Below are 11,328 nucleotides of genomic sequence, written 5' to 3' on the forward strand. Positions count from 1 at the left end.
GGGGGGGGGGGGGGTGGATGGGGGATTGTCAATCCAAGTTGGGGGATGGGGATGGGGGTGGGGTGGGGTGGGGTGGGGTGGGGAGGGGAGGGGATCGAGGTGGAGGTGGGTGGAGGGGGCTGATGGCTGATGGTTGTTGGCTGATGGTTGTTGGCTGATGGCTATGGATGGAGTCGGGGGGGAGGAGGGGGAGGATTGGGTGATGCGGGAGGGGAGAGGGGAGGGGATCGAGGAGGTGGAGGTGAGTCGGGCAGGGGGGGGATGAGGAGGAGGAGGTTTAGTGGTCAAGGTCGGGCGCGGTGAGACGGAACAGATCGTAGACGGCAGCGACTGCATGCGGCGGCATCGTCTGCGTGCCGATGCCGGCAAACCGCAAGCCGGGTGTGTCAAGCGGTGACGGCGGCAGATCGGCCATCGCCTCCCAGACCTGATCCACCTGCCGCCATCGCCGCCACTCGCGCGAGTTGACCTCGTACAGGTAGAGTTGGCACTCGTCGGCAGGCTCGCTGCCGATCGGGGCAAACCGGTCGATATACGCCTGCAGAGCCCACTTGGTTCCGCCGCCGACCTCGATTGGGTAGCGCGCCTTGGGATCACTCCAAGTCACCGCGTACACAGCATCGGCCCAGAGGACCTGGAAGACGTTGCGGCGGAAGAACTTGAGAGCGCGGCTCGTCTTCCGAGGCACCCGCTGGCCGAGGCCGGATGCCGCGATCTGCAGTCGCGCATCGCCCACAGCGCCCGCAAGCTCGTCCCAAATCTCGACGCGGCCGGCAGGGTCGGCTGCGTATTCCCTCCTGTGCTCCGCGAACGACCAATGGATGCAAACGCTGGTATCAGGCAACGCACACCGCACCACCTCGTCAAACACGGCATCCGCACCAGGTGCTCCGCCCGACAGGAGCACGCACTCTGCATCGTCGGGAATCGCGGCAAAGCCAATCATCTCCAGCGTGCTCTCCAAGCTGGTCGGCGCTGTTGCGGCCCCCAGATCTCCGCTTCCTCGCCCTCGTCCTCGTCCTCGTCCTCGTCCTCGTCTCCGGCCCTGATCCACGCTCGTCGATGTTGTCTGCGAACTTGTCGGGGGAGCGCCTTGGTTTGAGCTACCGCCGCCGCTTCGGCTTCGGGGCTTGCGTGGCTGCGACTTGTTCTTCTTGTGCTTCATTGATAAATCAAAGTCGCTGCGAGACGTCCGTGTGACTTCCTCTTAAGGCAATACCTGCTGCAGGTTGTCTGATGCCATCAGTGCTGAGCTGCTTTGAGCGTCAAGTCGGCGCGGTTTTGTCACGGCATGGCTCTGCTTGAACCGGATGGAATAATGAGTCTGAATGGAACAACCTGTGTCACCCAACTCCGCCAAGTTTGTCCCCTGGACGACTTCGATGCGCTTCCATTCGAAGCTCCCGATCGGCGTCAGTTGTTCAATCAGCTACACGCCGCCGGTGTTGACCAGATAGCGGAGCGCAGGAATGACATCGGTTCCGTTGAGGCCGAGCTGAGAGGCGACAAAGGCAAATGCTGCTGCCCGCTCCTCGAGCTTGGCCCGCTCGGCCGCAGCCTTCTGGTCGGCCTGGACCTTGATCAGCACCGCGTTCTGCGACGCCGTGATGGCTGCGGCCTGGGCGTCGGCCTCGGCCGAGATCAGCGAAATCTCCTTGTCCTGTAGCGCCGTCTTGTAGTCGGTGTCGGCCTGGATGAGCACCTGGGCCCGCGCGTTCTCGGCGTTGACCACCGACTGCACCGCGTCTTCCTTCTCCTCGATGGCGTCCGAGAGCGCCTGCGGGAGGTGCACGTTCTGCAGCTGCAGCGCACCGACGTCGAGATTGCCTGAGAACTCCTCCATGTCAGAGGCTACCTTGTTCCGCATTGCCGTCTCAATCGTCCCGCGGGTGGTGTAGAACTGGTCGTAGGTGTACAGGGCACAGACGTCGCGGATCGAGTCGCGTGTCAGGATGTAAATGAACCCGTTGAGCTGGCTGAACTCGCCGTAGCGGAACAGCATCTCCACCAGCGAGTTCTTGGCGATCGAGTACTGGAACGAGAGCGTGAGATCGAGATTGACCCGATCCGAGGTGAAGCACTCGAGCGACGTGTGGTCGATGGTCACCGCCGTCGACGGGAACGTGATGAACTCGTCCTCAGGCGAGAGCCAGTACTTGGCGTTCTTGTTGTAGATCTTAGAGTACACCTTGTTGTTGTACCCACCGTACCGCAAGCCGTACAAGTTCGGCCCGAGCTCCACGTGCGATTTGGCCAGCAGCACGGCCGTGAGAATAATAGCAAACAGAACAAAGCAGCAGCAGCCCGAGGAGAGCACAATCCTCTTCATCGTCATGATGTCAACGTGTACAGAGGCCACGGAGGTCAAGTCCAGAACTTCTTGCGTCGAGTGGTATGAGCGTGTGTATGTGTGAGAGGTGTTGTCTCGAGGTCGGGCGCCTGCTTGGAGTATGTTGCGAGCGAGTCGGGCCGAGCGTTGTGAAAAAAGGCGCGCCTTTTTGTCGCCATCGGGCTGATTCTCAGAATACCGTTCTATTTTTGGAGGCCCACGACAAAACGAGCGCCAACTTTTTGCGAGCCACAGCATACGCCACTATCCACATCACACCTCGCTACTACAGGCTTTCCTCGTTCTGAACCTACTCGGAGGACAGAGCTACTTGGGTTTGACATTGACTCGTCTTGTGCACTCCCAGCACACCTGCTTGCGCGCTCTCGAGACCTTTTCTCGGCGGCGTCACCTGAATTGTCTGCCGTTGCATGTCATCCGGCGCAAACTCTGACTACTCCACATACCTCTACTCGGACTCAGAGTCGTCGTCGTCGTCGTCGCAGCAACAGGGTTCGATCGGTGGAGACTCAGTCCAGCTCGGCATCTTCCCTGCGTCGCAGACCGCGGAGCACTCGTCGTCGTACTCGACCGTCGCCCCGCCCAGCTACAAGAACGCGTCAGCCGTTCCCGGCGCTGCTTCCGTAGCGCAAATGGAGACTGGCGGAACGACTAGCGCCGTCGCGCGCAAGGAGCGGGCATGGTATGCATCGTGGCGCGGATGGGCCGCCTGTGGGTGCGTCCTTTTTGCCCTCATCGTCCTCATCCTCATCGCCACCATTCCCAACGGCTTCCAGTACGTTGAGTGGAACGAGTACGTCCTCATGCGCGGCGTTCATCCGCACAACGCCGGCGTCAAGACCAACAAGGTCTACTCCAACGGCCGCTACTGGACTGGAACCGGGTACGACCAGCTCAAGTACCCGCGGACCTTCAACACCATCGTGTACAAGGAGGGCTCGCCATCAGGCACCATTCTGGCCTTTACCGACTCGGGCATCGAGTTTTCCATCGAGTGCTCGTACCTGTACTGGATCATTCCGGAGCAGATCCCGCTGCTGTACTCGCTCTATCCGACCTCGTACCACTCGCGCATCGCCGCCCTCGGCCTGCGCGCTCTCAAGAACGTGGCGCCGAACTACTCGCTCCGTCAGTACGTGACCAACCGCGATGAGATCCAGCTCGCCATGTACAACTCGCTCGCTTCCGAGCTTGCTTCTCTCTGTGGCAATGTGCCGTGCGTCGAGATCCGCGGCCGCAGGCACTTTCAGCTCCGTCGCGCGGTTGTCCCGTCGCAGATTCGCTCGACCTGGCTCAACGCCGCCGTTCAGAACCAGGTCAACATCAAGCAGGAGGCCGAGCAGGTCCGTGTCCTTGTCGTCAAGGAGACCGATCGCCTCCGCGCCGAGATCTCGGCAAACATCACCCTCGTCAACACCTCGGCAGCCGCAGAGGCCCACCGCATCCGCACCTCGGCTGTCGCCGAGGCCGATCGCATCCGCGCAGAGGCCAACGCAGAGGCCTTCCGCATCCGCGAGCAGGCCAAGGGCTCCGGCATCCAGTCTGTTCTCACCGCCCTCAACATCTCTGACTCGGAGGGCACCCGCGAGCTCCTCTCACTCCTCACCGTCATGGACTCGACCAACACCGACGTCAAGAGCCTCTACCAGTCGACCTCCGTCTTCTCAGATCCATCCACTCGCGTCATTCTCGGCGCCAGCAATGCCGTGGTATCCGTATGAGTTCTGCCGTCAATCCAGCTTGCTGCCAGCGCGCAATGGCGGCGACCGATGATGGCATCGGGCTGACGCCAAGCTGGATAAGTTTGGGCCACCCGCTTGCTCACCTTAAAACTGCCGCGTCTGACCGACTATGTACCGTTTCTGTGCATACCACACCGTCTTTGATTCCGAGTCGAACCCACAGTACGCTACCTTATGCCTCGCACTAGTACACGCCTACTGTGTGTGGAGGGAGTGGGATGGCTGCAGTGCGCTGGGGCGGGCGTGGAAGACTCACGGGATGAGGGAGGGCGCACGGCGGGGGGGGGGGGGGGAAATAACCACGTGAGAGGGGGGACAGACATGGAGTTTCTGCTGCAGGGGAACAGCAGGTCGATGGACCTGAATGACGCGTTTGCAGCGACGACCGATACCAACCGGCCGATCTTTACAAAGGTGTTTGGCGATACGACGACGTGGCAGACCAAGGTGGGGACCATTACCTTTTCGTTTGTCTTTGATCCCAAGGCAAACTACGAAAAGTCAGCCATCATGGCGTCGGCGTGGAGCGATCCTGTGGAAGAGTTCAAGAAGGAGCTGCAGCGGCATCTACTGAGCGACGAGGACTTTGCGCCCATGGCGTCGGAGCAAGAGGTGGTGTGGGAGTACATCAAGGCCAACGTGCCGGCCGAGCTGCTTGTCAAGCACGTGGCGTCGATCGACGAGTACATGACCATGCTCGAGGCCCGCGCCAAGAAGGAGTACCACGAGCTCGTCGCCTTTACCGACGCCCTCAAGACCCGTGCCTTTGACTTTGCTGTCCAAGTCGCCATCGACGCGTACCCGGTGCCCAAGGAGAAGCGCCGCGGCTCGGGCCGCAAGTCGCCGGCTGTCGAGGAGAACGGCGGCCCGCGTGGCGTCTGCATTCTGCACGTCCAGCACGAGCTCCGCGACGAGAGCGAGGCGGCGTCTAGAGGCGGCCCGTCGGCCATGACCCTCGCTCCGCCGTCGGCGGCTGCCGGCGACGAGACATCATCGCCACGCCTCCGTGAGCGCTCGCTCTCCAACGCCTCGCAGGAATCGGCAGACTTTGCATCGACCAACCTCGGCGCATCGCTCGAGCTCGGCGACGCCGTCGCCCTGCGGACCGCCAAAAAGTTCCCGCGCGACGCCGCAGACTTCTTTGCCCAGGTCGAGGCTTGGCTGCAGGCGACTATCAAGAAGCGCACCCAGGAGCTTGTCGAGGCTGCGTCCATGTCGTCGACACTGTACAACTGAATCCTGCCTAAACTTCCTTAGCACACCACATACGCATACATGCGGGTCATCTCGGCTTCGTCATCGTCGTCGTCACCGTCGCTGCCGTTAATAACCCCGACCGGCCGAACCCACTCAGCGAGCCGCTCCGGGCTCCATCCCAGCTCGCCAAGGACCAGCTCGAGCGATGGGTGCGAGAGGACAAGCGTGCCAGGCTTGAGCGCGCTCGACACCGTCTCCCACACCTCTGGCTGGTCGTCGCGCGGGACAAAGAACTGAAAGACGTTGTTGAAGACCGCAATCGACGCGCTGCTTAGCTCAGCCAGCCCAGCCTCGGACTCGGCCCGCGCCTCCACAAACCGCGCTGCGTCGGCGAGCCCATACCGCGCCGCCGTCCGGCCAGCCAGCCCGGCAAAGTACGCATTGGCCTCGACACCGATGCCCTCGATGCCGCGATGGCTCAACCCGCGGACGGCGCCCAGAACAACGGCGCCGAACCGCGAACCAACGTCGACGAGGTGAGCGCCAGAGTCCGGAAGGCCGAGCGCCGCCCACTGCCCGTCGAGCCAGGCCACGATGGAGGTGATCTCGGCCGGCGAGAGGCTGTGGGAGATGATGTGAACCGCGCGGACGCCGTCTGCCCTGCGGCAGTGAGCGCAGACGTACTCGTAGTACGCCGCCTGCGAGGCGTCAAACAGATCGTCGGCCGAGTCGACGCCCACCCCGCCGCCGCCGGCGGAACAACCGCCAAGGCATCGGCCGGATCCGGGAAGAGCAGCGCATCGATGTGGACCGAGTTTCCGGCATCGCACTCGCCAAACAGCCCCATGCTTTGATGAAGGACCGTCTCGCCGGGTGCCAGTCCGCGCGCAGCCTCTCCGCCGTCCGCCGCCAGCTCCTCCCGAACGTATCCGCCAATGACCTCCAGCCACGCCTCGAGCGCTCCGTCGCCCACCGCTCCCACCGCTCCCACCGCCAAAGGCTCTTCCGTCTCGGCCTCCCGTCGCCGGGTGTCTTCGGCATACACCGCCTCGAGGAACTCGTACCACTCGTCGGCAGACACGAGCGGAATCTGGCTTGTAAGCGAGGTCATGGAGAGAGGGCGGGGGTGAAGTGGGAGGGGACGAATGAAGGAGAATTAATCGTTGGTTGGGTGGTGGCGGGGCGGGAGGGGGAGAGACGATTAACTGAAGGAGAATTAATCGTAAGGTCAAAGGTCAAAGTCACCTCAATCACTCTCCCCACCCCGCCCCCTCCCCCCTCCTACACCCACACACATTGGGATCATTGCTGTATTGAGCGCATGCGTCACCGTCATCTTGCAACACACCACATTGGAAGGAAAAATAGGATGTACCCTCAATTGACGGAAAAAATCGCCTCCACAGCCTCCTGCGGGACGAGTCTCTCGCTACAGCTGGCATCACTGCTCTCAACAACATCCAACAACAAGATCATGCCCAAGCCCATGACTATTAAAGCTGCGTCGCGGATCTACAGGGCGGCTTGCCTCGCAAACAACGGATGTGTGTCCGCCGGCAGCTTTGCCGCCCGCGCTATGAGCGCCGCCATGCGAAACTCTCGGCAGGAACATGTCAGCCACGTCGATGACAACAGCACTTGCTTCAGCACAAGCATCTACATTTGTGCTGCCGTTGGTGCTGCCGTTGGTTCTCTCCTCCTGATCACCAACCTACTCTGACTGTAGCTTCGCTTTTTCGCAACGCAATCAGGCTGCTGCACCTACGAGCTCCGCACACGCTGTCGAGCAGTGTCGCACAGCAAGTTTTCGCATGCCATCGGCTTGCTCTCTATCTCCTCAGGCCTACAGCTCGATCAGCTTTAGGAGGGCAAGTCGGGAGGACAGTAAACATGCTAGAAAACGAGCGCAAGTTGTCGATGCCTCTCGCCACAGCATACCGATGCACAAGTGACAACAACAAGTGCCCTTTGTCCACACAGCTTCTGCCTTTGGCCCTCAGTTGAAAAAAAGGGTCTGCCCTCGGAATAGCCCGGCCGGACACCACAAAACCGGATTGAAATCTCGTGCGCTCCCACGCTACCGTTGCATCCATACCCACCCACTCCCACACCAGCAAAGCAACATGCCCAAGTCTACCGGATCATCTCGCTCGGCCATGACCCGCTCGGCCGCGTCGCGGATCCAGAGCGCCACCGCCCGCGCCAACGGCGGATCTGTGTCCAAGGGCAGCTTTGCCGCCCGCGCCCAGAGCGCTGCCGCCAGCAACAGCAGCGCATCGACCACCTCCAAGTAGTAACCCCTCCGATACTCTCGTCTTCGCTTCCTTGCCGGCCGAGTAAACCCCTGCCTTTTGTACTCTGCCATCGTTTAGCCTTCGCGAACAATGGCCGTGAGAAAGACCGGCTCGCGAGCCGCAGACTCACCACCAATTTGTTCATTTGAGCGACCTCACTCTGCGGCTCGTCCCGTCCTCCCGCATCGCGAGCGTGTGGGCTGCCGCAGCATGGATGCCCTTCCGAGCGAGATAGTCCACGAAATTGCGTACGGAGCGCGTGTGCTCGGTCCGCGCGATGTCGTCGCCTTGGCTCGGGTGAGCAAGCGGACGCATGGCGTGCTGCTTGGCTCCGACTACGCCCGCGCTGCTGCCCACGCCACCGCCGGCCTCACCTTTTGTGCCGCCCGCGATCTGTTCCGCGCTGCGCTGCGCGCTCTCGAGTCGGACCACGCACTACCACCAACCTGCCTCGCCGCCCTCATCGACACGCTCGCCGCCAACAAGATGACCGCTGCCCGATCCAGCTTCTTCCCGCTGCTCGTACGCAAGCTGCTCGCCGTCCCGGCTGTTCTCGCTCCGCACAGCCGTGGCGTTGAGCCGTGTCCGCTGGTAGTCGCTGCTGAAGCCGGCCACGCGAGCATTGTCCCCGATTTGCTGGCTCACGAGGACGTCGATCCGGCTCACGGTTGCTACTTTGCGTTCCGCCAGGCGGCGGCGTTGGGCCACGCCGGTGTCGTCGCCGTACTTCTCGCAGACAAGCGGGTCGATCCCGAGGCTTGCGATGGCGAGCCGCTCGCAGCCGCCATTCGCTACGGCCACGCCCATATTGTGGAGCTCCTTCTCTCCGATGAGCGTGTGGACCCGGCCCGCAACAACAACGCCGCGATCTGCACTGCCGCCGAGCTCGGGCGCGCGTTGATCGTCGACACCCTCCTCGCCCATCCGGCGGTCGATCCGGGGGCATGTGACGACACGCCCATCCGCGCCGCTGCTGAGCATGGCCATGCGGCCGTCGTCGCCCGGCTGCTTGCCCACCCATGCGTCAACGCCCGCGCCTGCTTTGACTATCCGCTCCGCGCAGCGACCGACCGCGGCCACGCACCCGTCGTCGCTCTCCTCACTCACCACATCGCCGCCCAGTACGCCTTTGATTCCTTCGACGTGTATCATTAACATCATCCACATCACAGCTTGTGTGCAGTCCAGGGGCTGAGGTCGATAACCAGCTTGCCGCTCTGCCCGCCGGCGGCCATGGTCGCAAACGCCGAGTGCAGCTCGGTGACCGGCGTGACCGAGGAGACCGGCGGGACGATAGCGTGTTGGGCCACAAAGGCGAGCATGTCTGCAAACTCGGCGGACGAGCCCATGGTTGTCCCCCGGAGTTCGATCTGCTTGAGGAAGAGCCTGACCGTGTCCAGCGACCGCGGCCGGCCGGCAGTCGCGCCGTAGTGGACCAGCACTCCGCCGACGCCGAGGACGGTCCGGATGCAGTCATTGAGGCCCTCACCACCGGCGCCATCGATGACCACATCAAAAGGCTTCCCACCCGCCGTCTCCACCAGCTCCGCTGCCCACTCGGGCTCGGTGTAGAGCACGCCTCCGGCTGCCCCGAGCTCCGCCACCGCCGCATCGATTTTGGCCTGGCTCGACGACGAGACCCAGACCGAGTGCCCGGCGGCGACGGCAAAGAGAACCGCCATCTGGGCCACTCCGCCGCCTGCGCCGGTAACAAGGACCCGCTTGGCCTCGCCAGCCGGCGGCGACCAAGTCGCAGCCGAAGACCCGCCGGGCGGGATAAGGCCGGCCTTGGTCGCCACCGCCCGCCACGCGGTCACGCCCGCCAGCGGAAGAGCAGCGGCAGCGGACATGGAGAGGTGCGGCGGGACAGGGTGGAGCATCCGCTGTGGCACGTACACCGTGCTGGCGAGCGTGCCCGGGAGCGGGAGCAGGCCGAGGATGCGGTACGGTCCATCGGTCGGCCCGGCTCGCGCCGAAGCCCACCCGGCGCCTGGCTCGATGACCACACGAGTAGACTCCGCCTCGCCGTCGGCGTTGGTCACAAGCCCGGCTCCGTCAGCGCCGAGGACTGAGCCAGGAACAATGCCAGGGTACATGCCGTCCATGATCCACACATCGCGGTGGTTGAGCGCAGCGTGGCTCATCGTCACCGCCACCAGATCAGACTCGGCCACCTCAAACGCCGCGGCCGCACTCGCCATCAGCTCGCTCGCCGCGACCATCGCCTCGGCTGGTGCAAACTTGCGCTCGAACGCCGCGCTGTCCCTCTCGCCTTTGCCGTCTTCCACTTTGCGCAGCACTATGCATCGCACGCTCTTGCTCGGTTTACATGCAGCCATCTGAAGGCTAGTGAGTGAGGTGGCACATGACACGTTGCGCAGATGCGGCTGAGGGCACGCGCCATCGTCATCGCCAGCGCGGCTTGGCGACATCGGCCGCAGACGCGGAGACGGCTGACGGTAGATTGCCGGCTGGGCGCGGCGCTGACCGCCGGAGCTGGACTCGCCGCTCGGCAAGGGAGAGCGGGCGTGAGCGGCCAGTGGCAATGGGCGCGGGTAGGACCCCGGGTGCACTCGCAGAATCGGCAAAGATCAACGAGCTGTCAAGGGTGGGCGGGTGCTGGGTGCCGGCGCGTGGGTTAAAGTACTTGGAGACCTTGCCGATATCACCAATCTCGTACTCACCAGGGCCTGGTGTGACGCCTGCACGGGCAGCGGCGGCGGCGGCAGCCGGCGACGAGTAGCGGACCCGGGTGTCGTGGAGGAAGTGCGGCTTGAGCGACGAGCCGGGAACAGGCTTGGCCACAGGAGCAGCAAGGGCGTGGCTGCCGACAAGCCGGACAGCGTGAGCACGGGCATCACGAGCAGCCGCAGTGTCCTCGGGATACGGGTCGTACGAGCCCGGGCCGGGCGGCGGCGGCGACGCCGACTGCAACGCGCCAGCAGTTGACAACGAAGCAGCGGCTGAGGGCGCAGCAGTCGCGGGCGAGCGGGTCGTGGCCGAGGCAAAGGCGGCCGATGGCAACGGCTTGCGCGGAGCCTGATGCGGAGCCTCTGGCTTGTACGCGCCTGGGCCCGGGACCTCGAACCCAGACGGAGTGAGCCGCTGGCCCACCGGGCGGGAAAAGGCTGCGCTTGTCTTCTTCTTGTACCGCGGCTCGGGAAGGTCCACCGAGTACGCGCCCGGCCCTGGCTGCGGTGATCTGCGAGCGCGCAGCTCGTCGGTCCGCAAGACGGCCAGGCGTGGAGCAAAAGCGGCCGAGGCCGGGCTCCCGCGCTTTGCGGCCAGCCTCCGAGCCGCGCCATCCACATCGTAGGCACCGGGCCCGGGGGCAAGAGTCCGGCCGGAAAAGTCGCGGCCAAAGCGACGAGTCCGCGAGACAAAGCCGCCGGTGTAGCCCTTTGCGCCGATGGAAGGCGAAGCCGACTCGAGCGAGGCGTGGGCCGAGTAGGCCAAGGTCGGCGGGCCATCTGTGGCCAGTTCAGCAAAGCGCAACGAGCGCGAGTTGAACCCATCCGCCTCCCGTGCTCCATCCAGCAGCAGTGTCTCATACTTGGAAGGAATCGATGCCGCAGCCCCATCACGTGTTCGATCGTACCCGGTCCGGGTCGGGCCTGTGGGCGGGGAGGAGGGCAGTTAGTTGGGTGGGTGAGGTGTGAGGGGGGGGAAGGGGGAGGGGGGGTGGGGAGGCTTACCTTTGAGAAGTCCCCTGTTGTGGACACCAGCCATGCCCGTGCGGGGGGGA

At 63.7% G+C, this 11,328-nt stretch overlaps 7 protein-coding genes across 7 annotated transcripts; 4 read left to right on the forward strand and 3 right to left on the reverse strand.

Annotated features, from left to right (window-relative positions):
* Positions 1-262: 262 nt before the first annotated feature.
* AMSG_12334 (uncharacterized protein) lies at positions 263-2,335 on the reverse strand (the record flags this gene model as incomplete). Its single annotated transcript, XM_013898003.1, has 2 exons — positions 263-998; positions 1,434-2,335. The coding sequence occupies 2 exons, from the start codon at positions 2,333-2,335 to the stop codon at positions 278-280; spliced, it is 1,623 nt and encodes a 540-aa protein (XP_013753457.1). The 3' UTR covers positions 263-277.
* A 275-nt stretch (positions 2,336-2,610) lies between these two features.
* On the forward strand, positions 2,611-4,199 carry AMSG_10244 (uncharacterized protein). The gene has a single exon (XM_013897986.1). It carries the CDS (start codon positions 2,761-2,763, stop codon positions 4,069-4,071), a length of 1,311 nt encoding a protein of 436 aa, XP_013753440.1. The 5' UTR covers positions 2,611-2,760; the 3' UTR covers positions 4,072-4,199.
* Positions 4,200-4,201: 2 nt separating this feature from the next.
* On the forward strand, positions 4,202-5,328 carry AMSG_10245 (uncharacterized protein; the record flags this gene model as incomplete). The annotated part of the gene is made up of 2 exons (XM_013897987.1): positions 4,202-4,254; positions 4,443-5,328. The coding sequence occupies 2 exons, from the start codon at positions 4,202-4,204 to the stop codon at positions 5,326-5,328; spliced, it is 939 nt and encodes a 312-aa protein (XP_013753441.1).
* Positions 5,329-5,345: 17 nt separating this feature from the next.
* AMSG_10246 (uncharacterized protein) lies at positions 5,346-6,400 on the reverse strand (the record flags this gene model as incomplete). Its single annotated transcript, XM_013897988.1, has 2 exons — positions 5,346-5,987; positions 6,050-6,400. 2 exons carry the CDS (start codon positions 6,398-6,400, stop codon positions 5,346-5,348), a joined length of 993 nt encoding a protein of 330 aa, XP_013753442.1.
* A 501-nt stretch (positions 6,401-6,901) lies between these two features.
* Positions 6,902-7,636, forward strand: AMSG_10247 (uncharacterized protein). Its single transcript, XM_013897989.1, has 2 exons — positions 6,902-7,202; positions 7,409-7,636. Exons 1-2 carry the CDS (start codon positions 7,180-7,182, stop codon positions 7,581-7,583), a joined length of 198 nt encoding a protein of 65 aa, XP_013753443.1. The 5' UTR covers positions 6,902-7,179; the 3' UTR covers positions 7,584-7,636.
* A 134-nt stretch (positions 7,637-7,770) lies between these two features.
* AMSG_10248 (uncharacterized protein) lies at positions 7,771-8,716 on the forward strand (the record flags this gene model as incomplete). The annotated part of the gene is made up of 2 exons (XM_013897990.1): positions 7,771-8,529; positions 8,706-8,716. The coding sequence occupies exons 1-2, from the start codon at positions 7,794-7,796 to the stop codon at positions 8,714-8,716; spliced, it is 747 nt and encodes a 248-aa protein (XP_013753444.1). The 5' UTR covers positions 7,771-7,793.
* On the reverse strand, positions 8,701-11,312 carry AMSG_12335 (uncharacterized protein; the record flags this gene model as incomplete). Its single annotated transcript, XM_013898004.1, has 3 exons — positions 8,701-9,842; positions 10,042-11,197; positions 11,279-11,312. 3 exons carry the CDS (start codon positions 11,310-11,312, stop codon positions 8,750-8,752), a joined length of 2,283 nt encoding a protein of 760 aa, XP_013753458.1. The 3' UTR covers positions 8,701-8,749.
* Between the last annotated feature and the right edge of the window lie 16 nt (positions 11,313-11,328).

This window comes from Thecamonas trahens (genome assembly GCF_000142905.1).
Source record: "Thecamonas trahens ATCC 50062 unplaced genomic scaffold supercont1.61, whole genome shotgun sequence".
NCBI lineage: Eukaryota > Apusomonadida > Apusomonadidae > Thecamonas > Thecamonas trahens.